The sequence below is a fragment of the Cucurbita pepo genome, chromosome LG06 (genome assembly GCF_002806865.2).
Source record: "Cucurbita pepo subsp. pepo cultivar mu-cu-16 chromosome LG06, ASM280686v2, whole genome shotgun sequence".
Lineage (NCBI taxonomy): Eukaryota > Viridiplantae > Streptophyta > Magnoliopsida > Cucurbitales > Cucurbitaceae > Cucurbita > Cucurbita pepo.
The window spans coordinates 666,841-689,415 of record NC_036643.1 but is presented as its reverse complement, the minus strand read 5'-3'; the positions used below and the strand labels follow the sequence as shown (position 1 = coordinate 689,415).

At 40.5% G+C, this 22,575-nt stretch overlaps 6 protein-coding genes and 1 long non-coding RNA gene across 7 annotated transcripts in view; 6 read left to right on the top strand and 1 right to left on the bottom strand.

Annotated features, from left to right (window-relative positions):
• LOC111796892 (cytochrome P450 82A3-like) overlaps window positions 1-752 on the top strand; it is a 2,105-nt gene extending 1,353 nt beyond the window's left edge. The window contains exon 3 of the mRNA XM_023679687.1: window positions 92-752. Within this exon, the coding sequence (XP_023535455.1) occupies window positions 92-724 (633 nt within the window). The 3' untranslated portion in view covers window positions 725-752. The remainder of the gene's footprint in view (window positions 1-91) is intronic.
• Window positions 753-1,713: 961 nt separating this feature from the next.
• Window positions 1,714-4,240, top strand: LOC111796891 (cytochrome P450 CYP82D47-like). The gene is made up of 3 exons (XM_023679686.1): window positions 1,714-2,320; window positions 2,749-3,252; window positions 3,461-4,240. The coding sequence occupies exons 1-3, from the start codon at window positions 1,865-1,867 to the stop codon at window positions 4,091-4,093; spliced, it is 1,593 nt and encodes a 530-aa protein (XP_023535454.1). The 5' UTR covers window positions 1,714-1,864; the 3' UTR covers window positions 4,094-4,240.
• Window positions 4,241-4,814: 574 nt separating this feature from the next.
• LOC111796897 lies at window positions 4,815-6,979 on the bottom strand. Its single transcript, XR_002815439.1, has 3 exons — window positions 6,889-6,979; window positions 6,239-6,318; window positions 4,815-5,034 (listed from the first exon to the last, which is right to left on the bottom strand). It is a non-coding gene; the product is annotated as an uncharacterized LOC111796897 (long non-coding RNA).
• Window positions 6,980-9,648: 2,669 nt separating this feature from the next.
• LOC111796893 (cytochrome P450 CYP82D47-like) lies at window positions 9,649-11,387 on the top strand. Its single transcript, XM_023679688.1, has 2 exons — window positions 9,649-10,611; window positions 10,688-11,387. The coding sequence occupies exons 1-2, from the start codon at window positions 9,649-9,651 to the stop codon at window positions 11,309-11,311; spliced, it is 1,587 nt and encodes a 528-aa protein (XP_023535456.1). The 3' UTR covers window positions 11,312-11,387.
• A 3,092-nt stretch (window positions 11,388-14,479) lies between these two features.
• Window positions 14,480-16,222, top strand: LOC111796885 (cytochrome P450 CYP82D47-like). Its single transcript, XM_023679680.1, has 2 exons — window positions 14,480-15,453; window positions 15,534-16,222. The coding sequence occupies exons 1-2, from the start codon at window positions 14,512-14,514 to the stop codon at window positions 16,155-16,157; spliced, it is 1,566 nt and encodes a 521-aa protein (XP_023535448.1). The 5' UTR covers window positions 14,480-14,511; the 3' UTR covers window positions 16,158-16,222.
• A 1,693-nt stretch (window positions 16,223-17,915) lies between these two features.
• LOC111796887 (cytochrome P450 CYP82D47-like) lies at window positions 17,916-19,656 on the top strand. The gene is made up of 2 exons (XM_023679683.1): window positions 17,916-18,885; window positions 18,957-19,656. Exons 1-2 carry the CDS (start codon window positions 17,953-17,955, stop codon window positions 19,578-19,580), a joined length of 1,557 nt encoding a protein of 518 aa, XP_023535451.1. The 5' UTR covers window positions 17,916-17,952; the 3' UTR covers window positions 19,581-19,656.
• Window positions 19,657-20,563: 907 nt separating this feature from the next.
• Window positions 20,564-22,535, top strand: LOC111796880 (cytochrome P450 CYP82D47-like). The gene is made up of 2 exons (XM_023679677.1): window positions 20,564-21,681; window positions 21,772-22,535. Exons 1-2 carry the CDS (start codon window positions 20,620-20,622, stop codon window positions 22,393-22,395), a joined length of 1,686 nt encoding a protein of 561 aa, XP_023535445.1. The 5' UTR covers window positions 20,564-20,619; the 3' UTR covers window positions 22,396-22,535.
• Window positions 22,536-22,575: the final 40 nt, after the last annotated feature.

The window sequence follows — 22,575 nt, the reverse complement described above, 5'->3', positions numbered from 1 at the left end:
TCTCTTTTTTTTTTTTTTTTTTTTTAATTTTGGATTTATTTATAAATTCATGATCTTTCCTTAAATTGATATGATAAATTTGTATATGCAGAATATGATTGCAGGTGGAACTGAAAGCACGACGGTGACTCTAACATGGGCGATGTCGTTGCTACTAAACAATCCACATGTTCTGGAAAAGGCGTGGCAGGAGCTGGACGCGGTGGTCGGGAGAGAGAGGAGGGTGACGGAGGACGACATAAGCAAGCTTGTTTATTTACAAGCCATAATTAAGGAGACGATGCGATTGTACCCTGCAGGGCCTCTGTTGGGGCCTCGTGAGTTCCACAAGGACTGCGTTGTGGGAGGCTACTTTGTTCCCAAAGGCACCCAGTTGATCCCAAACATTTGGAAGATCCAAACCGACCCACGGGTTTGGTGTGAGCCGTTTGAGTTCAAGCCGGAGCGGTTTATGAGGACCCATAAGGATGTGGATTTGAAGGGGAATCATTTTGAGTTGATTCCGTTTGGGAGTGGGCGGAGAGGGTGCCCGGGAGTGGCGTTTGGGCTTCAAATGATGCATTTCACTTTGGCTGGGTTTTTACAGTGCTTTGATGTCAAAAACCCCACTAAGGACCCTATTGATATGTCGGAGAATTTCGGAATGGCCAATGAGAAGGTGCTTCCTCTCCATGTTTTGGTCACCTCACGGTTACCCTCTCATCTTCACGCTTTCAATTCATGAATCAATCATTGTCAACTTTTATTTCCAAGCTAAGCTGAAATCAAATATGTGCTAAACTTAGTTTTCAATATTACAATAAATGTGCATTAGATGGGCATGTTAAAAGCTAAAAGATAAACACAATGCATAATCTATCGCACTAAGAAAATAGAAAAAATTGTTAAGCTAATCGTGTAAACACTAATTGAAGTGATAATGATAGCTAAGCTTAACAGGGACAACGGGGTCCTGGGCTATGTAACAACTCAAGTCGACGGCTAACCGATATTGTCCGCTTTGACCCCGTGAGCCTCGTAGTTTTAAAACACATCTACTAAGAAAAGATTTCTACACTCTTAAAAGAAAAAAAAAAAAAAAAAAAGTTTCGTACTTCTTTTCAACTAATATGAGATTTCACAAGCTATAACCTCAAAAAGTTAGGGTTCCATTGTGGGACTCGGAAGGGCTTTAGAGTTGAGTCCATGTAAGCAAAATTATATGTTTGTAAAATTTTGTGGCTGATGTATGGCTCCACCAACCCTACGCTTAGGCCTTAGTGAGCTACCCCATAATAGATGAGTGTGTTATGGTATGGGTGAGTATTGTAAGTCGAATGTTTTAGGCGTCTTTCTTTATAAATGGGTTTCCACGAACAGTTTCAAGTGATATTGGTTATCAATATTGTGACCATTCCATTGAGTCGAAGGTTGCAATATAGGGTTAGACTTCCATAACGTTATGCCCTTCCATTGATCAGCTATCGTTGTCTAACTAACCTATGTAGAAACTCGTTAATTTTCATCCAATCACCCACTAACTAGAGTTAAATCTGTTTAAAGATCAAAATTAAACTCATTAATGGGAGAATCAATAGTCTAAGATATGGTAGGGACGATGTGTGGTCTATGATTGTGAAGTGTGTGTAGCAGATAAAAACCTAATTTTAGAACTCGTGAAACTCATCCATATTCACGCCTAACTCATTACAATATGTATTCACCTCGTGGTTCATTTGTATTTGATAGTGAAGCCACGCCAGATACTCTCCTTCTGTGGTCTATATTTAATTGTCACTGTTGTGGCGGAGCAGCTTAAAACCCCCAAACCTGATTCAACTATGATCATCCTTCCACACCAATTCAATTCCAAACACTAAAAGTAATGGAGTTTCCCCTTCCTTACCTAAACCCATTGTCCATCATTCTTCTCTTCATTATTTCTTCTTGTTATTTGTCACGAAAGTGGGTGAAGAGGGGAGTTTGTGAGCCAAAGAAGGCCCCTTCGCCGCCGGGTGCTTGGCCCATAATTGGCCACCTCCATCTGCTCAACAATGGGAAGCTCCCCCACCATGTTCTTGGAGCCATGGCCGACAAATATGGCCCGATCTTTCACCTGCAGCTCGGCTCTCGCCCTGCTCTGGTCGTCAGCAATTGGGAAATGGCGAAAGAAAGCATGTGCATTAACGACGGCGCCGCTGCATCTCGCCCAGAACTCTCGGTCTCCAGGAACTTCTCTTACCACTTCGCCATGTTTGGGTTGGCTTCTTACAGCTCTTACTGGCGCGATATGCGTAAAATAACCCACTTGCACCTCCTCTCCAACCCATGTGTGGATCAGGTTATAACTCACATATTGTTTGTTTTTAGTTTTGTTTTAAAGTTTTTAAATTGTGTCTATCATGAAAAAGATTCCAAAAGGAATGAATTCTTCAATTTTCTGAAATCATGTGTTATTGTAGTCTAAATCCACTATATTGTCTGCTTTAGCCAGTTTCTTATAGCATCCAGCCTCACAGTTTTAAAATGCTTTTGTTAGGGAGATGTTTCAACACCTTAATGTTTTGTTCTCCTCTCCAACCGATATAGAATCTCACAATCCCACCTCCTTCAAGGTTAATGTCCTTACTGGCACACCGCCTAGTGTCCACCCCTTCGGGACTCAGCCTCCTCACTGGCACATCGTTCGGTGTCTGACTTTGATAAACGTGATCGAGTATGGTAATTGTGGGGTTCTACTAAATTCCGTTGTTTATATTGTGAACACAGGTTAAGAGCATGATGCTTAGTGAGATGGCCACATCAGTTACAGAGTTGCACGCAAGATGGGCTTCTGAGAAGAACCAATTGGGACACATTAAGGTGGAGATGAAGCGTTGGTTTGGCGATGTGACATTGAATATGCTTCTTAAGGTCATCATAGGTAAGCGATGCGTAGGTCCAAACGCCAAGGGAGATGAAAAAGAAGCAATAGATTTGCAAATGGCAATTAGGAAGTCTTTTCATTTGATGGGTGAAGGGATGCTGAGAGACTACATTCCTATTCTTGCAAATCTGGGATTTGATAGACATGGTAAGGCAATGGAGAAAATAGCCATACGAATCGACTCCATTCTTCAGAGTTGGCTCCAAGAACACCGCCGGAATACAGATAAAAACCAGAGTTTGGATACTAAAGATGGAGACTTTATGGATTCTTTGCTTTCGTTATGTCGCTCCAACGAGCTTCCGAGTCACTTCGACCACGATACAATTGTCAAAGCCACAACACTGGTACTCTCTCCTTAAACTAATTATATTATTTGAGAATTGTTGGTAGAGAGTCCTACTAACTGATCGTGTGTTTATAATTAAGGAATAAATCTCTATTGGTACGAAAGTGTTTTAGAAAATCAAAAGCAAAGCTACAAAAAATTTATGCCAAAGTGGACAATAGAATGAGATTGGTGATTTCTAATAGTCCATCCAACGGCCTATGCAGAACATGATTGCAGGTGGAACTGAAAGCAGCTCTGTGACTCTAACATGGGCGCTGTCATTACTGGTAAACAACCCGCGAGCGCTGGAGAAGGCTTATGAAGAGCTTGACCAAGTGGTGGGAAGAGACAGGCGAGTGAAGGAGAGCGACATAACCAAGTTGGTTTATTTACAAGCCGTAGTGAAAGAGACAATGCGACTGTACCCAGCAGGGCCTCTGTTGGGTCCTCGTGAGTTCTACAAGGACTGCTTTGTGGCTGGCTATTTTGTTCCCAAAGGCACCCAATTGATCCCGAACATTTGGAAGATCCAAACCGACCCACGCGTGTGGCCAGACCCATTTGAGTTCAAGCCGGAGAGGTTTTTGACGACCCATTGCGATGTGGATTTGAAAGGGAATAATTTCGAGTTGATTCCGTTTGGGAGTGGGCGAAGAGGGTGCCCCGCAGTTGCGTTTGGGCTTCAAATGGTGCATTTCGCTTTGGCTGGCTTTTTACATTCCTTTACCGTCAAAACCCCGACGCCCCAACCTGTTGATATGGCGGAGAATTTCGGTATGGCCAATGAGAAAGTGGTTCCTCTTGATGTTTTGGTCACCCCGCGTTTACCTTCGCATCTTCACGGCCCAATAATGTAGTCGCTTCCAGGCTTGTATTTTGGGTGTTTATGGGGAAGTTATTTGTTTTATGTCTGTCATGTATGTGTTCCTGTTATGTTTTAATCAAAAGTCTTTGTAATATTATTAATCAAATCATTTCACAGCGACCAACAATTACCAAAAACAGTATGGAACTTCCCAACGCTGCTCTACCTGGAATCTTCATCCTTCTTTATGCTTTCTTCACTATATTTGGCGCTCACCGCAAGAGGCTACCGCCCCAGCCAGGTCCATCTCTAATATAATTTATAATAACCCAAGCGAGAGGCCACCACTATTGTTCTCATTTAGAAAAAGAAAAAAAAAATGTTAAAAAGTAATATCTAACAAATTAAATTATGCTAAAATTGGAAATAATGATTGAGGGTAGAGTATTTGCCTTAGTCATATTTTTAAAATAATTGTTGCCTCTTGCATTTAAAGAGCATCCAATGCAGATATGATGTTGGAATGGAACCAAACAAGTATTAATCTGACCAAAATCAAGTCCTTTAAAGTGCCGGTCGTACTTTTTTTAGCTGTCATCTTATAAAAAATGTAACTCTTGTTTACATTTGTCACGACCCGATTTTCGAGGCTTCGAAGAATCGAAATCGTGACTAAAAGGACGAAATCGAAAACAAACAAAAAGAAAATAAAAGAAAAGAAAAGCAAAGTAAAAAAATACCATTCAATTAAAACAAAAGAGAAAGAAGATTTGTTTCGAAAATATTACAAAGGAAATTGCAAATGTAAAAATGAAATACAAAATTAAAATCAAATATTTCAAATGAAAAATACAATTATGAAGGAAAATACAAAAGATTCTAAATATGAAAACGGACAAAGGACTCTAAAAGACCGACCAAGGACTGACGCTCCGGAACGACACCCCTCTGTGACCGCACAGCTCTCGAACACCTCCCCGTATCGATTGGTACCTGAAAAAAAAGGGGAGAAAGGGGTGAGTATAAAAATATACTCAGTAAGCAGCCTACTTGTAGGCTCTTTTCGCATCCTTATCTTGGTAGGTAACCACGATCTTTCTCGGGTTTCTAAGGAGAGTGATCTAAGCTACAACTCTCCTTTCTGTATCATAAAAGGCTTGCCCATCTTATGCAGTGAAATGATCAGTGTCCTGAGGTGAGGCGCGACCTCATAAGCAAATCTGAGGGGATCGTATGGCTGGATCTGAATACGTGACTCTCTCTCTGAACATCATCCGTGGAGGTTAACTGACGACCCTCACACGGGACCATACATCCACAAAACGGGGTGCGACCCCCTATGTGCCGATCAGCTACTGAGTCATCCTAAGTGGCTCCACGTCCCCCGCTCAGGGACGGGTTTCTACGGCCCAGTAGTCCTGTTCAGAAGACCCCTTAGCTATCACCACTAGGTCTGGGCACCTGTCACACTTCCCTATCCGGATCTGCAAAGCTCAACGATCACCGTACCGGAGCTCTGTCTCGACGGTATGGTATCGGAGGAGAGAGGGAAGTGGAGGTTCTGATGACACTATCTTCACTGCTCAACTCTAACGGGCTACCTACAGTTCCGTGGTGACCTATTATTCTTTCTAGGGTGGAACTTGGTGCCTTAGACTTAGATTCGTGTTTCTCTAGGATTCTCGTGCCTGATGTCACAAACCTATCAGTTTTGGAATTCTGGGTTCTGATTCCACCGGTAATCATTTCGCGGGTCTAATTGCACGGTATTCTAGAGGTCCCCCAATCTAGGGTCTCGTCTAGCCTACTTAGCCATAAGCGTCCTAATCTAAGCTCATAATTTCTTCCTATTCATCAAGAAAGATAATACAAGCAATCATCATACAATAGAGTTTACACGCAGCAGTTCATGCAAAATTATCAAACATGTTCAACGGGAAGATAACGTCCATCTTTACTCGGAGCGCAGATTTCACAAGTTTCTCCAACCTCCTCATGCATACATACATTATCAGAGTCTCAACCAAAAACAGATTTAATACACATTTTGTATCTAGCTTTCTATAATCATCTTATATTCGCAGTTTCTATAATAACACGCTAAGTCCGGCTAGCTAATTTCATAGGTGGTAGCATGCATGCTTGTTCCTAGCGGTTCCTACAAGTACTGCTCGTGGGAATCCAAATGGCTACTTACTTGGTCGACGCGTGCCTTCCCGAGTTCGAGTTTTCTTGACGGAATGGATTCCAACAATTCTGGAATTTTCTTCACAGGTCCTAATTCACATAATAATAGGGTCAGCATCAAAATCGGGCCGGAAAACAAGCAAACAGAGACCGGACGGGAAGAAAAACGGTGCCTCACGCGCCCCCACGCGCGACGCACGCGCCCTGGAAGGTTACTACGCGCGCTTCCTACGCGCGCGTGCCCTACGCGCTTCTCCCCCGCGCAGGCGCGGGTCAGAGGCGCCGGGTCGGGCGCTTCGCGTGCGGCGCGGGTCGGGCCGGCCGGGTCCGCGCGCCTGACGCGTGCCCGGTGCCGGGTGAGGACGCGCCTCATCAGCCGGTGATCGACACGTGTCGATCACCGGTTCCGCCGCACGCCGACCGACGCGTGGCGGCCTCCACCCTCTCTCCTGCCTTCATTTTTCCAGGTCTCTTTCCTGTTTCGATCTATTTTCTTCCGATTTTTTTATCTCCCAATCCTTAATCCGATTCGTTAAATTTTCTTCACGAAACTTGTAGACCTCATATTCTACTCCTTGGAAAGAATTTTCTTAAACTTTTTCTGATGATCACAGATCTTATTATTTGAGTTCAAATTCGGAGAAAAACACGAGTTCTTACCGAAAATCAAGTTATCTTTAAACTCCGATTCGAATGCCGATCTTGGCCGCCTTCACTCCAGAACCTAACCAGATAGCGCTGTTGAGGGAGAGTCCAAGGNCGCGGGTCGGGCCGGCCGGGTCCGCGCGCCTGACGCGTGCCCGGTGCCGGGTGAGGACGCGCCTCATCAGCCGGTGATCGACACGTGTCGATCACCGGTTCCGCCGCACGCCGACCGACGCGTGGCGGCCTCCACCCTCTCTCCTGCCTTCATTTTTCCAGGTCTCTTTCCTGTTTCGATCTATTTTCTTCCGATTTTTTTATCTCCCAATCCTTAATCCGATTCGTTAAATTTTCTTCACGAAACTTGTAGACCTCATATTCTACTCCTTGGAAAGAATTTTCTTAAACTTTTTCTGATGATCACAGATCTTATTATTTGAGTTCAAATTCGGAGAAAAACACGAGTTCTTACCGAAAATCAAGTTATCTTTAAACTCCGATTCGAATGCCGATCTTGGCCGCCTTCACTCCAGAACCTAACCAGATAGCGCTGTTGAGGGAGAGTCCAAGGATCAACACAAAACGTTGCTAGCACATGAAAATCTTGATGACTTCTCAATGTAGATACTCGTGGACTAACCTGAAGTTCTTGAACGTTTTGTCGAAATAGGAAGGTGCGATTCGTGAGAGCACCTTGCCTCGAGCTATTTGACGGTTTAGATTGGGGACTCGGTTCTCTGGCGTCGGTTCTGATCCGATCTCCTATGGCGATTTGTCATCTCTGTTCTTCCTCTCTCCCAAACCCTAACTTCTTCTCCTTTCTCTATTCTCTCTCTTTTTCTTTTCTTTTCTCTCTTTCTTTCTTCTTCAAGAAGAGTAGGGGCAAAATGACCATTTTGCCCCTATGTTGTTATTCTTATTTTATTTATTTATTCATCTAAAAATTCGGGTATTACAACATTTTTGGCCCGATTTTGTGGTTATTAGATCTAAGGCTATGTTTGCTTTCATCAACCGAAAACAATTTATTGTTCAGCCACATACACCGCTCATATATGCATGTTTAATCGTAACTTAATTCGCTCGAGGCAACTTGGTCATCTTGACTTGCTCAGACATATTTCTCTGAACCGACCCATGTGCTATTCATCTCATTAGAACATCTAGAGTATGCCTCCATTTAAATTCTCATCTAGGCATTTTTAAGACTCGAGCTTCGACGAAAAATGAAAAATCTAATTACCTTTAAAGTCGAACTCTTAAGATTTTATTGGAAAATTTAGAAACCAAAGTTTGAGAAGAAAAATGGTTAGAAATTAAAAGAATAACTTGAGGAAAATATAAAAGTAAAATGATGGAAAATTATAAATATGATGAAAGTCAACTCGGAGGTGTAAATCGGTCATTCTGCTCTCCCTTCCGCCCCTGAAATTGAGGACAGTGAGAAAAATAAAGGGAAAAAAGAAAAAAAAAAAGTAAACGAGGGGAAAAGAAAAGAGGGAGAGAAAGACGGTTCTAGAGAGAGAAAGAAAATTCTGGAGAGAGGTGATCGTAGCTCCACAAGAGTTCGATTACCGTCCAGCCTTCTTCACGAAATCTTCATAGAACCTAGAGGAGAACATTCTTGATTCTTAAATCATTTGAAACTGTCAAAAAAAAAAAATAATTATAAATTAATGTTCTTGAATCTAAATTTTAGGATTTCCTTGAGATTGGTGAGATATAATAAGAGTTAGAATCTGAAATTTAAATAGGTTAACTCAATCTGTAAAGAAAGTTGTAGAAGATTCCAATCCAAAACAGAAGTTTCTGCTTTTGTCACACGAGATATGTATTGCTATAGAAGTTTCTGCTTTTGTCACACGAGATATGTATTGCTATAGAAGTTTCTGCTTTTGTCACACGAGATATGTATTGCTATAGAAGTTTCTGCTTTTGTCACACGAGATATGTATTGCTGTTTGTTGCTATCTTTAGACTAAGATAATTATCTCGACCATTAAAAATAAATTGTAGAAAAAATATTTACTTAAATATGGATATAAACTCTATAAATCTCGGGAAGAAATGGTGTTAGTCCCAGTTATGTAGAAAGAAATATGAAAATGCAAACAAAATGGAAAAAATAATTGGAAATTGCAGAAGGAAGGAGAACCAAACGGCAGCCGAGACACGTGTCAGGCGGCGAAGGAGACGCGCATCGCCGGAGAAGAGAGGAACACGTGTCAATCATCCAATGGCGGAGTAATTCTATGAAATACTGCGCGACGGGCAGGAATCGAAGGCCGGCGGCCCGCTAACCGAGTCCGCGACCCGAAGACCCGCGTGAAACCCAGGACACCGACCCGGCTTCTCGTTGCCACGCGTCAGCATAAAAGAATTCGGATTTCCAGCGCGTCCTTCCGGTTTCGAACCAAGGACCTCGATCTCGGCTGACCGTGCAGCGGGCGCCACGTGGCAATGCATCAGCGCGCGTCTTCCCTCCCTCCCTCATGCGCGTCCGTACGCGCACGTGGCCGCGCGTGCATATGCGTGAGGTGCTCTTTTCATCCTGTTGGACGTCTGTTTCCCCGATTTTGCCGCCCCTGGAGTGGGTTGCCATCACTGCTTATGTCACGACAATCTAATACATAAAATATGTAAGACATTCAACAAAATTGACTTCTTATCTGTCGGATTTCGTGTCTCATTTGGCTTCGTCATCTTCAAACCAATGCCTACATTTAATATTTACCCATTACAGCCCAATTCCAAATTATCAACATCTTCGTAGCCAAAATGGAATTATCTTGCTTCTCCTCATCGGACGTCTTTGCTGGAATCTTCGCCCTCATCATCTTTCTTTATGCTCTCTCCAAGATATATGGAGGAACATTCGGTGCTCATCGGAAGCGACTGCCACCTGAAGCCGGCGGAGCCTTGCCGCTGATCGGCCACCTCCATCGTCTAGCCGGAAATGAACCAGCACACATAGCATTTGCCAAAATGGCCGATGCCTACGGCCCAATTTTCACCGTTAGATTGGGTGTGTACACAAACTTGATCGTGAGCAATTGGGAAATAGCGAGAGAGTGTTTTAGTACAAACGACAGAATCTTCGCCTCTCGTCCAAAGCTTGTGGCCTCAAAGCTGTTGGGGTATGACTATGCCATGATGGGGTTGAGCCCTTATGGTCCACACTGGCGCCATGTCCGCAAACTAGCCACGCTCGAGCTCTTAACGAACCAACGCCTCGAGCAGCTCCAACACATTCGAGTGTTCGAGGTTCGGAGTTCGATTAAGAAACTATATGAGGTGTGTGTGAAGGGTAGAAGTAATGGATCAAATGAGGGAGTGTTGGTGGAGATGAAGACGTGGTTTGGTGATATAACTCTCAACACAATATTCAGGATAGTGGTTGGCAAGCGATTCTCCACGGCGGTGGAAGGAAGTGGCAATGAAGAATATCGGACGGCGTTGAGGGATTTCTTTGAATGGTTTGGAGTATTTGTTCCCTCGGATTCGTTTCCATTTCTAAAATGGTTGGACTTGGGAGGACATGAGAAGGCCATGAAGAACACGGCCAAGGTGCTTGACGAGGTGTTTGATAAATGGCTTCAAGAGCATCGACAAAACAAGAATGTTAGTGAAGGGAAGATGGAGGAGCCTCATCACTTCATGGATGTCATGCTTTCTAATGTTAAAGATGATGGACAACTCTCTAACTATGATGCTCATACTGTCACCAAGGCTACATGTTTGGTACGCATAATTAGCTTTATATTTCATACATACTTATATGTTTTTTACGTCTCTAAACTAGTCGATGCTTGTGTAGGCTCTTATATTGGCCGGGTCCGACACTACAACAATAACGATGGTATGGGCTCTTTCTTTACTTCTTAATCATCCAGAAGTCATTGAGAGAGCTCAACTTGAATTAGACGAACACGTTGGGAGACAAAGGCAAGTGAGAGAGTCTGATGTAAAGAATTTGTTGTATCTTCAAGCTATTGTGAAGGAAACATTGCGTTTATATCCAGCAGCACCGATCCTAATCCCTCATGAATCCATAGAGGATTGTACGGTTGTTGGTTACCATATCCCAGCAGGAACACGTCTTATCGTGAATGTTCAAAAGCTTCAAAGAGACCCACAAATATGGAAAGATCCGTGTGAATTTCGACCAGAGAGATTTCTAACTGATAATAAAGATTTTGATGTTAGAGGACAGAGTCCCCAGTTAATACCATTTGGAAGTGGTAGAAGAATGTGTCCTGGAATCTCGTTTGCCCTCCAAGTTTTGCATTTAACACTTGCAAATCTGCTTCATGGGTTCGAAATAAGAAGGCCATCTAAAGAGCTCCTCGACATGGAGGAGAGTGCTGGAATGACGAGCATTAGAAAGAATCTACTTGAGGCTGTAATAACTCCTCGCCTTCCTGCTCAAGTTTATGAGTGACTTGGCTCGGTCTTGTATTGGCAAGATTTGACCGTTCATCTGTTTGAATCTAATAAATCTAGTAATATTTTATAAAGAAAAAAAAATATATAATATAATATTTTATCCACATAATATTTTAAAAAAATTAAATTTCAATATTTTAACATAGTCTTTTTAATACATTTACCCAAACAAAACAAATAGAAGCATAGAATGAACGAGACATAAATTTTAGCTAGAAGAGAGAATGGTGTCCGACTCCCTTTAATTGCGTTGTGAAGGAAACATTGCGTTTGTATCCTGCAGTGCATTATTAGTCCCTCATGAATCTATGGTAGATTGTATGGTTTCAGGTTATCATATCCCTGCAAAGACACGTCTTATAGTGAATGTTCAAAAACTGCAAAAAGACCCACTTGTATGGGAGGATCCTTGTGAATTTCGTCCAGAAAGATTTTTGACAAGCAACACAAAGTTTGACATGAGAGGACAAAATCAACAACTAATGCCATTTGGAAGTGGTCGAAGGATGTGTCCGGGAATCTCATTTGCCCTTCAACTTATGCATCTTACTCTTGCAAGCCTACTTCATGAATTTGAAATTGGTAGGCCATCGGAAGAATTACTAAATATGGATGAGGGTTTTGGAATCACCGTTCTTAAAAAAACTCCACTTGAAGTAGTTTTAAGTCCACGCCTACCAATCCAAGTTTATGAATAAGTTTGAAACGAAGTCGAGGAAAATAAATGAAATTATTTGTAAAAGTATTGTATAATGTAATTATTGATGTGACAGGTATGAAGAAAAAAAAAAAAAAAAGCTTATTAAGTTCAATAAGATAAAAATTTAGTATAATTATAATATAATTTTTGTTTCTTCCTTATGCTAATATTTCCCATCTATACGCAAACTGTAATGTTCATAGAAAGTATGAGTAAACCATAGGACCATTGTTATCAACACACAAACTTGCAAGTGCCCGAGCTTGTTCTTCTTTGCACACAGTAAAAAACACAATTGAAGTCAAAGTCAACCTTGCCTCAAGCCGATGAATCTATACCGAATTATGTAAATTTTTGTTCTTTTTGTTTAATTTTCGTTCGTGAGTGTGTTAGTACATTTAATCTTGCTTCCGCTATTAATACAACAATATCTAAAGGGACATGCTTCATAGTTAANTCTAAATAATTAGAAAGACAAAATAAAAAAAGAAAAAAAAACCCACTTATTTGGAAGGTACCTTGCGAATTTCTTCTAGATAAACTTCTAATAAGCCAAAAGAAATTTGTTGCTAGAGGACAAATTCTACAAATGATATAATTTTGAAATGGTTGAAAGATGTGCCCTTCAATCTCGTTTGGGATGCTTCTCACACTTGCAAACTTGCTAGATCGGTTTGAAATTGAGAGTTTGCTTCTAACGGTAAAAACCAAATACCAGCAAATATTGTCATTTTTGGGCCTTCCCTAAATTTGTTACATGAGTTTGAAAGCGTGAGACCACTTGTAACAACCTAAACCCACCGCCAGCAGATATTGTCCTCTTTGAAAGTTCTAAAACATATCTACTATAGAGAAGTTTCCACATACCACTGCTCGACATGGAAGAGAGTATGAAATTGACTAATCATAGAAAAGCTCCACTCGAAGTTGTTTTAACTTCATGTCTACCTACCCATGTTTCCATGCTTATAAGTAATTTCGCTATCATGTTCGGTAACAATAGTAAATCAGATTTGTTACTATTCATGCTTACTAAAAGCGTACGAACTATCCTATGAACTGAAATTCATGACTAGGTATCCATATTTAGGTCGCTATACTACGTCTCTATTTCATATGTTTGTGATGTTAGTAGTTATATAGGGACGATTAGGGTTCGCCAACTAACCCTTAATTGTGAATATGACTCGATTGTCAGAGGTCAAGATAACTATAGAATTGATATTTTATGACTTATGATTGTACCCTGTGGGTACCACCGGGAAGTTTGCCTGTAGAGGCCCATTGATGTACCTTAGAATTAGTTGTCCTTGAGACTTATGATTACTATTCATGCTTGTGACATTAGCGGTTACATGGAGACGATTAGGGGTTCACCAACTAGCTCCTAATCATAAATCTGACTCGATTGTCAGGAGTCCAAATAACTATAGAATTGATGTATGATTTTTGTGGGGATTATTTGGAAGTTTGTCAGTTAGCTTTCCTTCAGCGAACCTGTTACAAGCGGCAGGGCTCCATAGTTGTACCTTAGAGTTGGTTGAGCCTTAGCATGCATGAACCAATACTGATACAGAGATTACGCCTCGAGGGCCTAGAGCTATGATGATGAAAGAGGCTAGCATAAATGACAAATCAAGAGATCTTAAGTAATCCTAGGATGTAGCCTACGAAAGGCCTATACTTGGGAACAAACCCTAAATTGAGAATAAGACATTGAATGAATGAACTAAGATCAATATTTCGGTGTCATTTGTTTCAATTTAATAAATCTAATAATATTTCATAAAAATATATATATAATGTAATATTTTACCAACCTAACATCGAAAAAAAAATCAAATTTCAATATTACAACGTAGTCTTCAATTTACTTACTCAAACAACAAAAATAAATAGAAGCATAAAAATGAGGGAGACAGATTTTCGTGTTCAACTCTTAGTAGCTTCTTCAAATCTGTACTTGGACTAAGATGAATTTCACTCATTGAATGAACATCTTAAAAATGAGAATAAAGTTTTGTATAATTAAAGTCCCTAACTATATTAGGATGAGTCCAAACTATTGGAGGCTGTTGGAGATAAGGTTGGAATAAAAAATTCTCTTGACCTTATCTTAATTTTTGGTTTGGACTCCACACGTTTTTGGGTGCCAACCAAACCCACAAATTTTGAAATATCCAACGTTGTAGGTTAAAAACACATTTTTTTCAAAAGAAAAAATTAAACTTTATAAATACATCTTCTAATTACTTTTCTCAACTCTTTAAAAATATATGTTTATAGTTTCCAAAGTTCTGTGTTCATATTAATGTAATCAATCTTATTTTTTCTTTTTATTTTACAATTGAAAGCCAATAAAATTAATGAATAAACACACAGTTTCATCTAAAAAGTAAGAAGAGAAATGGCCATCTTCCACACAATCACTTAACCCAATAAATCTTATATAAATCCTTCCCATTCCTACCTTCCTAAACACTAAAGCTCACCCAATGGAACTTACTCACAGCTCAGCTGCAACCTTCGCCCTTCTCCTTTTTCTCTATGCTCTCTTTCGTATTGCATTTCGGAGACCCCGCGCTCATTCTAGAAACAACACACTTCCACCTGAAGCCGGTGGTGCTTTGCCACTGATCGGCCACCTCCATAAACTAGGTGCAACAAAGCCAACTCACTTAACCTTGGCCAAAATGGCCGACGCCTACGGACCTATTTTTACCTTAAGATTGGGCATGAACACAGCCCTTGTCGTGAGCAGTTGGGAAATAGCGCGAGAGTGCTTCACCACAAACGACACAATCTTCGCCTCCCGCCCAAAGGGTTTAGCCTCAGAGCTGCTCGGCTACAACTACACAGTGTTGTCGATTAGCCCCTACGGTCCATACTGGCGCCGTGTCCGCAAAATAGCCACGCTTGAACTCCTCACCAATCACCGCCTCCACCAGCTCCAGCACATTAGAATATCCGAGGTTCGAAGTTCGATCAAGAAACTGTATGAATTAAATAAGCGATCAGGTGGGAGAGTGAGGGTTGAGATGAGGGCGTGGTTTGGGGATGTAAGTTTGAATACAATATTTAGGATGGTGGTGGGAAAGCGATTCAGCACTGTTTTCGAAGGCAGTGGTGCGGAGCAGTACCGAGAGGCGTTCAGGGATCTTTCTGAACTGTTTGGAGCATTTGTTCCTTCAGATTCGTTTCCGTTTCTAAGTTGGTTGGATTTGGGAGGTTATAAGAAAGCCATGAACAAGACCGCCAAGGTGGTTGACCAGATGGTTACTAAATGGATCAAAGAGCATCGAGAGAAGAAAAAGAGTCCGGGTGAAGGTGGAGTGGAGACAAAGGAACAAGACTTCATGGATGTCATGCTTTCAACCGTCGACGATCAAGAGTTCTGTGGTTTTGATGCGGACATGGTCACCAAAGCTACTTGTTTGGTAAGCAATTGTATTCAAAACTCATTCCTTACATGAACGAATTCTTACCAAATAACAAATTAAATTATGATATTGTGTAGATGATGATATTGGGTGCATCCGACACTACAACCGTTACTATGACATGGGCTCTTTCTCTACTCCTCAACAACCAACCAGCACTCAACAAGGCCCAACTTGAATTAGATGAAAAAGTTGGAAGATCAAGACAAGTAAAAGAGTCTGATGTCAAAAATCTACCATATCTCCAAGCCATTGTGAAGGAGACGATGCGTTTGTATCCTGCAGCGCCGTTATTAATCCCTCATGAATCTGCAGAAGATTGTACAGTTTCAGGCTATCATATCCCTGCAAGGACACGCCTCATAGTGAATGTTCAAAAACTACAAAAAGACCCACGTGTATGGGAGGCTCCTTGTGAATTTCGTCCGGAAAGATTCTTAACCAGCGACACAAAGTTTGACATGAGAGGGCAAAATCAACAACTAATGCCTTTTGGGTGTGGTCGAAGGATTTGTCCGGGAATCTCATTTGCTCTTCAACTTATGCATCTTACTCTTGCAAACCTACTTCATGAATTTGAAATTGGTAGGCCATCGGAAGAGTTACTCAATATGGATGAGAGTTTTGGAATAACTATTCTTAAAAAAACACCACTTGAAGTTGTTTTAAGTCCACGCTTACCGAACCAAGTTTACGAATAATTTTGAAATGAAGTCGAAAAAAATAAATGAAATTATTTATAAAAGTATTACATGATGTGATTATTGATGTGACATGTATGAAAAATAAGTTGATTAAGTTTAATAAGATGCAAATTTAGTATAATTATAACATAATTTTTTTTTTCTTCCTTGTGCTAATATATCGCATCTATACGCAAACGGTCACGTTATAGAAAGTATGAGTGATGATAGGAAAATTGTTATCAATACGCAAACTTGCCTTGTTCTTCTTTAGATAGGAGCTCATAAACTTTCTGCACACATTAGGAACAAATGAAGTCAAAGTCAACCTTGCCTCGTGAGTAGAAGATTGCACAGATTTTGGCTGCCACACATTTAAAGGAAGAGTGACATCCCAATGTTCAAAAGCTTAAAAAAGACTCACTTTTTTTGAAAGACTTCACTTTTTTGAAAGGGACCGTGTGACTACAATATACACAATTTTGAAATGGTCCAAAGATGTGACCTTCAAATAATGCATTTCCCGCTTGCAAACTTTCTATATGGGTTTGAAATCAAGAGGCCACTTGTAACCGCACAAATCGAACCACTAGCAAATATTGTCTTCTTTAGGATTTTCCTAAACTTGCTACATGAGTTTGAAATTGAGAGGTCACTTCTAACAGTCCAAACCCACCGCTAGTAGATATTGTTCTTTTTTTACTTTCTCCCAAAGTTTTAAAACGTATATGTTAGAGAGAAGTTTCCAAACAATATCTCTAAAAAGACATTTTCTGGCTATCTCATCTTTGCAAACATACGTCTAATGGTGAACGCTCAAAAGATGTATGCATTAGAACTTGTCAAAAGATGTGTCATCTCAGCACACTGTGTTCTTTGGACTTTCATACCATTTATAACAATCCAAGTCCATTTTGTCCTCTTAATCCATATTGAGCTTTCCATCAAAGTTTCTTAAACTTTTGTGAGATCCCACATCCATTGGAAAGGAGAACCAAACATTCCTTATAAAGATATAGAAACCTCTTCCTAACAGACGCGTTTTAAAATCGTGAGACTAACAACGATACATAACGAGCTAAAATGGAAAATATCTATTAGCAGTGGGCTTAGACGTTACAAATAGTATCAGAGCCAGACATTGAGCGGCTAGCGAGGACACTAGTCCCCAAAGGGTAGATTGTGAGACCTCATGTCGATTGGAAAGAAGAACAAAACATTTTATACAAAGACGTGAAAATCTCTCCTAGACGCATTTTAAAACCGTGATCGGGCGAAAGCAGATAAAGAGTTTTGTTCCAAAAAGAGAATTTTATTAATATATATATAAAAGTGTCATTTAACTTCTCTATCGTTAGACAAAAAAGAAATAAATTTAAATAACTTTTTATGTGGTTGATATTTAAAAACAGAATAAAAAAAAAAAATAGTATTGAATGGTTGTACTAGGCGATGGGTAGGATGTTTGAATGTTTGAAACCTTAAAATATTATAAAATCAATTTGTATGTTTGAAACCTTAAAATATTATAAAATCAATTTGTATGTTTGAAACCTTAAAATATTATAGGAAACAAACTAAGAAATGTATACAAAAATGAATTCTCAGCCGTGGATTTCCAAATCTTATCTCCAAGCTTCTCCATCGTGATCATAGTTCTGCATTCATACAATAATTCACCGCCTTTAGCTCATATATGGACATCCACAATCAATAATATTACAACATTCCTCCATTTAATTTGTTTTTGGAGTCCGGAGTGGCATCGCCTCATATACTCACTCCTCAACTCTCCAAATCCTGACCACCACAAATGGAACACCTTTACGCCCTCGCCGGAATAATCTTCCCCTTTCTTTTCTTTCTCTATGTTCTCTTCACTTCGTCCCGGAGATCTGTCGCTCATCGGAAGAGGATCCCACCGGAGGCCGGTGGCGCTTGGCCGCTCATTGGCCACCTCCATCTGCTCCATGCAGGAGACCCAACTCACATAGCGTTGGCCAAAATGGCAGATGCCTATGGGCCCATGTTTACGTTAAGGTTCGGTTTGAAAAAGGCCTTGGTTGTGAGCAGTTGGGAAATAGCAAAGGAGTTCCTTACTACAAACGACAGAATCTTCGCCTCTCGTCCAAAGCTTGTGGCCTCAAAGCTTCTTGCCTATGATTATGCAATGATGGGGTTCAGCCCATACACTCCACACTGGCGCCAAGTGCGCAAAATAGCCACGCTCGAGCTCCTCACTAACCACCGCCTCGAGCAGCTCCAACACATCAGAGCATTCGAGGTACAGCGATGGATGAATGAGCTACACAAAATGAGTATTAAAAGCAATGAAAGAGGTGAGAAAGTGGCGGTGGAAATGAAGAAGTGGTTGGCAGACATAACCCTGAATACCATATTCAAGATGGTGATTGGAAAGCGATTCTCCGCCATCCAACATGGTAATGAAAACTTCCCCAAGGCGTTGATAGATTTCTTTGGATTGTTCCATATATTCGTTCCTTCGGATTCGTTTCCGTTTCTGAGTTGGTTGGACTTGGGAGGACATGAGAAGACAATGAAGAAGACAGCCAAAGTAATCGATGAGGCGTTTCATAAATTCCTCCAACAACATCGGGAGAGAAGAAACGACGCCGAAGCGGAGACGGCGGAGAAGGACTTCATGGATGTGATGATTGCTAGAGTTGAAGAAGATGGACAACATTTCAGCTACGATGCTGATACAGTCATTAAAGCTACATGCTTGGTAAGTTCTGTCTTTTCATGTTCTTCTCAAATTTGGTATGGATTAATAACCTTTTGTTCAAATTGGTGTAGAATATGATAGTAGGTGGATTTGACACAACCGCGGTTACCATGACATGGGCTCTTTGTTTACTCCTCAATAATGAAGAAGCGCTCAACAAGGTCCAACTTGAATTAGACGAAAATGTTGGAAGATCAAGACAAGTAGAAGAGTCTGATATAAAAAATCTACCATATCTTCGAGCTATTGTTAAGGAAACTCTACGGTTGTATCCTGCTGTACCATTAATGGCCCCTCATGAATCATCAGAGGATTGCATAGTTGCTGGCTACCACATCTATAAAGGGACACGTCTCATAGTTAATCTTCAAAAGCTCCAAAAAGACCCACGTGTTTGGGAAGAGCCTAGTGAATTTCGTCCAGAAAGATTTCTAACTAGCCAAAAGAACTTTGATGTTAGAGGAGTAAGTCCACAATTCATACCATTTGGAAATGGTCGAAGGATGTGCCCGGCAATCTCCTTTGCTCTTCAAGTAATGCATATCACACTTGCAAACTTTCTACATGGGTTTGAAATTGATAGGCCATCAGAAGAACTCCTCGACATGGAAGAGGGTATGGGATTGACCAGTCTTAGAAAAGCTCCACTTGAAGTTGTCTTAACTCCACGCTTACCTGCCCATATTTATGAGTAATCTCGCAATCGTATTCTGTAACGATATTAAACCAGATGTTAATGTTTTAATGCTTTATCATATTTCTTTCCCACCGTCCATCTCTAGACCAATAATCAAAATTCCCACTTCACAAACAATCCATTAATGGAATCATCTTTTAATCCCAACTACTAGAATTAGAGACAAACTAATGTTGAATGAATGTTGGGTTGGTTGATACATAGATAGATTGTTTGGCTCATTTATGCTCTTGTTAAACATGAGCTAACACTCTTCTTAGCTAAATGGTTTGACACGTTGCAGCAACATATTATGCTTCTGAAGTTGACAACGTCACTGTGCTTATAGAAATAGATTTTTTGTTTGCTCCATAATGAACCTTTGAAGGTTATTGCATAAGCATAGAAATAATACCAACCGAAAATGCAATGTTAGGTCGACCATACGTTAAGTAAATCAATTCACCAACCAAGCTTCTGAATCCATATAATCTTCTAATCTTTCACTAATATTCATGGGTGTGGCGGAAAGCTCACAATTGAGCATACTGAATTTACTCTTAATATCTTTAGTTATTTCTTTTATGAAATAAAAATCTCATCTTCAACCTGATATACTTATTCATCCTTAAAACTTAAATTTATCCATAAGAGAGTTCGAAGAGATATTATAAATGATATCATCTAAAGGCAGAAATGATGAAAATCACTCTTACCTTCTTTTTTTTTTTTTTTTTTTTTATAAATTTTACTTATTCTCACCTATTATGTATCCTTATTCTTGAAAATACCCATGAATCTTGGTGCATAATATATCCGGACATTAACTAAAGTAAATAATGTTGATGTATTATTAATTATTAATATCATAGAAAAAGACTGAATAGAAAGATTAGTATCAATAATGATCCATAATTTAAAGTTTTCAAACCAACTCTCATTATTACAGTGACATTAGAAAAAAAGAAAGAAGATTGTTGGGCTAAAAACAACCATAAAAGTTTCCCATAAAAATCAATTGAAAACCAATAATTGTTAAAATTATTGTTGATGTATGAATGCAATTTGATAAGGACCACACTACTTTTGATGGTCCATGTCGATTCAGCCTCTGCTCTAATGTGAATAAATCTGATATAAACCCTTCCAAACTGCAAACCTCACGCCCACCACAAATGGAACTTACTCACATCATACCTGCAACCTTCGCCCTTCTCCTCTTTCTCTATGCTCTCCTTCGTATAACTTCTCGGAGATCCGCCGCTCATCGCACCAACAAGAGACTTCCACCGGAAGCCGCCGGTCGTTTGCCAGTGATCGGCCACCTCCATAAACTAAGTGCAACAGAGCCAACTCACATAACCTTGGCCAAAATGGCCGACGCCTACGGACCTATCTTTACCTTAAAATTGGGAATGAACACAGTGCTTGTCGTGAGCAGTTGGGAAATAGCGCGAGAGTGCTTCACCACAAACGACACAATCTTCGCCTCCCGCTCAAAAGGTTTAGCCTCAGAGCTGCTCGGCTACAACTACACACTGCTGTCCGTTACCCCGTACGGTCCATACTGGCGCCATGTCCGCAAAATAGCCACGCATGAACTCCTCGCAAATCAGCGCCTGGAGCAGCTCCAGCACATCAGAATGTCCGAGGTTCGAAGTTCGATCAAGAAACTGTATGAATTAAATAAGGGATCAGGTGGGAAAGTGAGGGTTGAGATGGGGACGTGGTTTGGGGATGTAAGTTTGAATACAATACTTAGGATGGTGGTGGGAAAGCGACTGAGCTCTGTTTTGGAAGGCAGTGGTGCGGAGCAGTACAAAGAGGCGTCGAGGGATGTTTTTGAACTGTTTGGAGCATTTGTTCCTTCAGATTCGTTTCCGTTTCTAAGTTGGTTGGATTTGGGAGGGTATAAGAAGGCCATGAACAAGACCGCCAAGGTGCTTGACCAAATGCTTACTAAATGGATCGAAGAACATCGAGAGAAGAACAAGAATTTGGGTGAAGGTGGAGTGGAAACAGAGGAGCAAGACTTCATGGATGTCATGCTTTCTGCTGTCAGCGACCAGGGAGGGTTAGGTGGTTTTGATGCCGACACAGTCACCAAAGCCACTTGTTTCGTAAGCATATATATGTATTTCAATCTTATTCGGATTTTTAAAAGCCTTTCCTTCCATGATTGAATTTTGAGATGGAATAATATTGTATAGGCTATGGTATTGGGCGCATATGACACTACAATGATTACTATGACATGGGCTCTTTCTCTACTCCTCAACAACCAACAAGCACTCAACAAGGCGCAACTTGAATTAGATGAAAAAGTTGGAACATCAAGACGAGTAAAAGAGTCGGATGTCAAAAATCTACCGTATCTCCAAGCCATTTTGAAGGAGACATTGCGTTTATATCCTGCCGCACCGTTACTAATCCCTCATGAATCTGTAGAAGATTGTATAGTTTCAGGCTATCATATCCCTGCCGGGACACGCCTTTTAGTGAATGTTCAAAAACTGCAAAAAAACCCACTTGTATGGGAGGATCCTTGTGAATTTCGTCCAGAAAGGTTCTTAACAAGCGACACAAAGTTTGACATGAGAGGACAAAATATGCAACTAATGCCATTTGGGTCTGGTCGAAGGATGTGTCCTGGAATCTCATTTGCTCTTCAACTTATGCATCTTACTCTTGCAAGCCTACTTCATGAATTTGAAATCAATAGGCCATCTGAAGAGTTACTGAATATGGATGAGGGTTTTGGAATAACAGTTCTAAAAAAAACTCCACTTGAAGTTGTTTTACATCCACGCCTACCAAGCCAAGTCTACGAATAGCTTTGAAATGAAATCAAGGACAATAATGAAACTACTTGTAAACACGTATTGTATAGTGTGTGATTGCCTGATTGATGCTTGTTCTTGGTTTAGTGCTTCTACACCGATAGCGTGTCTACAAATACTAATTTTTTCTATTCAAGTCTTATTTCATATAAAAATATGGTTAGTTGGAATCGG

What these genes read in the sequence shown, in the direction of transcription:
- LOC111796891 (XM_023679686.1), top strand. Translation starts at nt 1,865, where the DNA reads ATGGAGTTTCCCCTTCCTTACCTAAACCCATTGTCCATCATTCTTCTC. An exon ending in CCAACCCATGTGTGGATCAG is followed by an intron (nt 2,321 to 2,748) that starts GTTATAACTCAC and finishes TTGTGAACACAG; the next exon opens with GTTAAGAGCATGATGCTTAG. An exon ending in TTGTCAAAGCCACAACACTG is followed by an intron (nt 3,253 to 3,460) that starts GTACTCTCTCCT and finishes CGGCCTATGCAG; the next exon opens with AACATGATTGCAGGTGGAAC.
- LOC111796893 (XM_023679688.1), top strand. Translation starts at nt 9,649, where the DNA reads ATGGAATTATCTTGCTTCTCCTCATCGGACGTCTTTGCTGGAATCTTC. An exon ending in TCACCAAGGCTACATGTTTG is followed by an intron (nt 10,612 to 10,687) that starts GTACGCATAATT and finishes ATGCTTGTGTAG; the next exon opens with GCTCTTATATTGGCCGGGTC.
- LOC111796885 (XM_023679680.1), top strand. Translation starts at nt 14,512, where the DNA reads ATGGAACTTACTCACAGCTCAGCTGCAACCTTCGCCCTTCTCCTTTTT. An exon ending in TCACCAAAGCTACTTGTTTG is followed by an intron (nt 15,454 to 15,533) that starts GTAAGCAATTGT and finishes GATATTGTGTAG; the next exon opens with ATGATGATATTGGGTGCATC.
- LOC111796880 (XM_023679677.1), top strand. Translation starts at nt 20,620, where the DNA reads ATGCAATTTGATAAGGACCACACTACTTTTGATGGTCCATGTCGATTC. An exon ending in TCACCAAAGCCACTTGTTTC is followed by an intron (nt 21,682 to 21,771) that starts GTAAGCATATAT and finishes AATATTGTATAG; the next exon opens with GCTATGGTATTGGGCGCATA.
- LOC111796887 (XM_023679683.1), top strand. Translation starts at nt 17,953, where the DNA reads ATGGAACACCTTTACGCCCTCGCCGGAATAATCTTCCCCTTTCTTTTC. An exon ending in TCATTAAAGCTACATGCTTG is followed by an intron (nt 18,886 to 18,956) that starts GTAAGTTCTGTC and finishes AAATTGGTGTAG; the next exon opens with AATATGATAGTAGGTGGATT.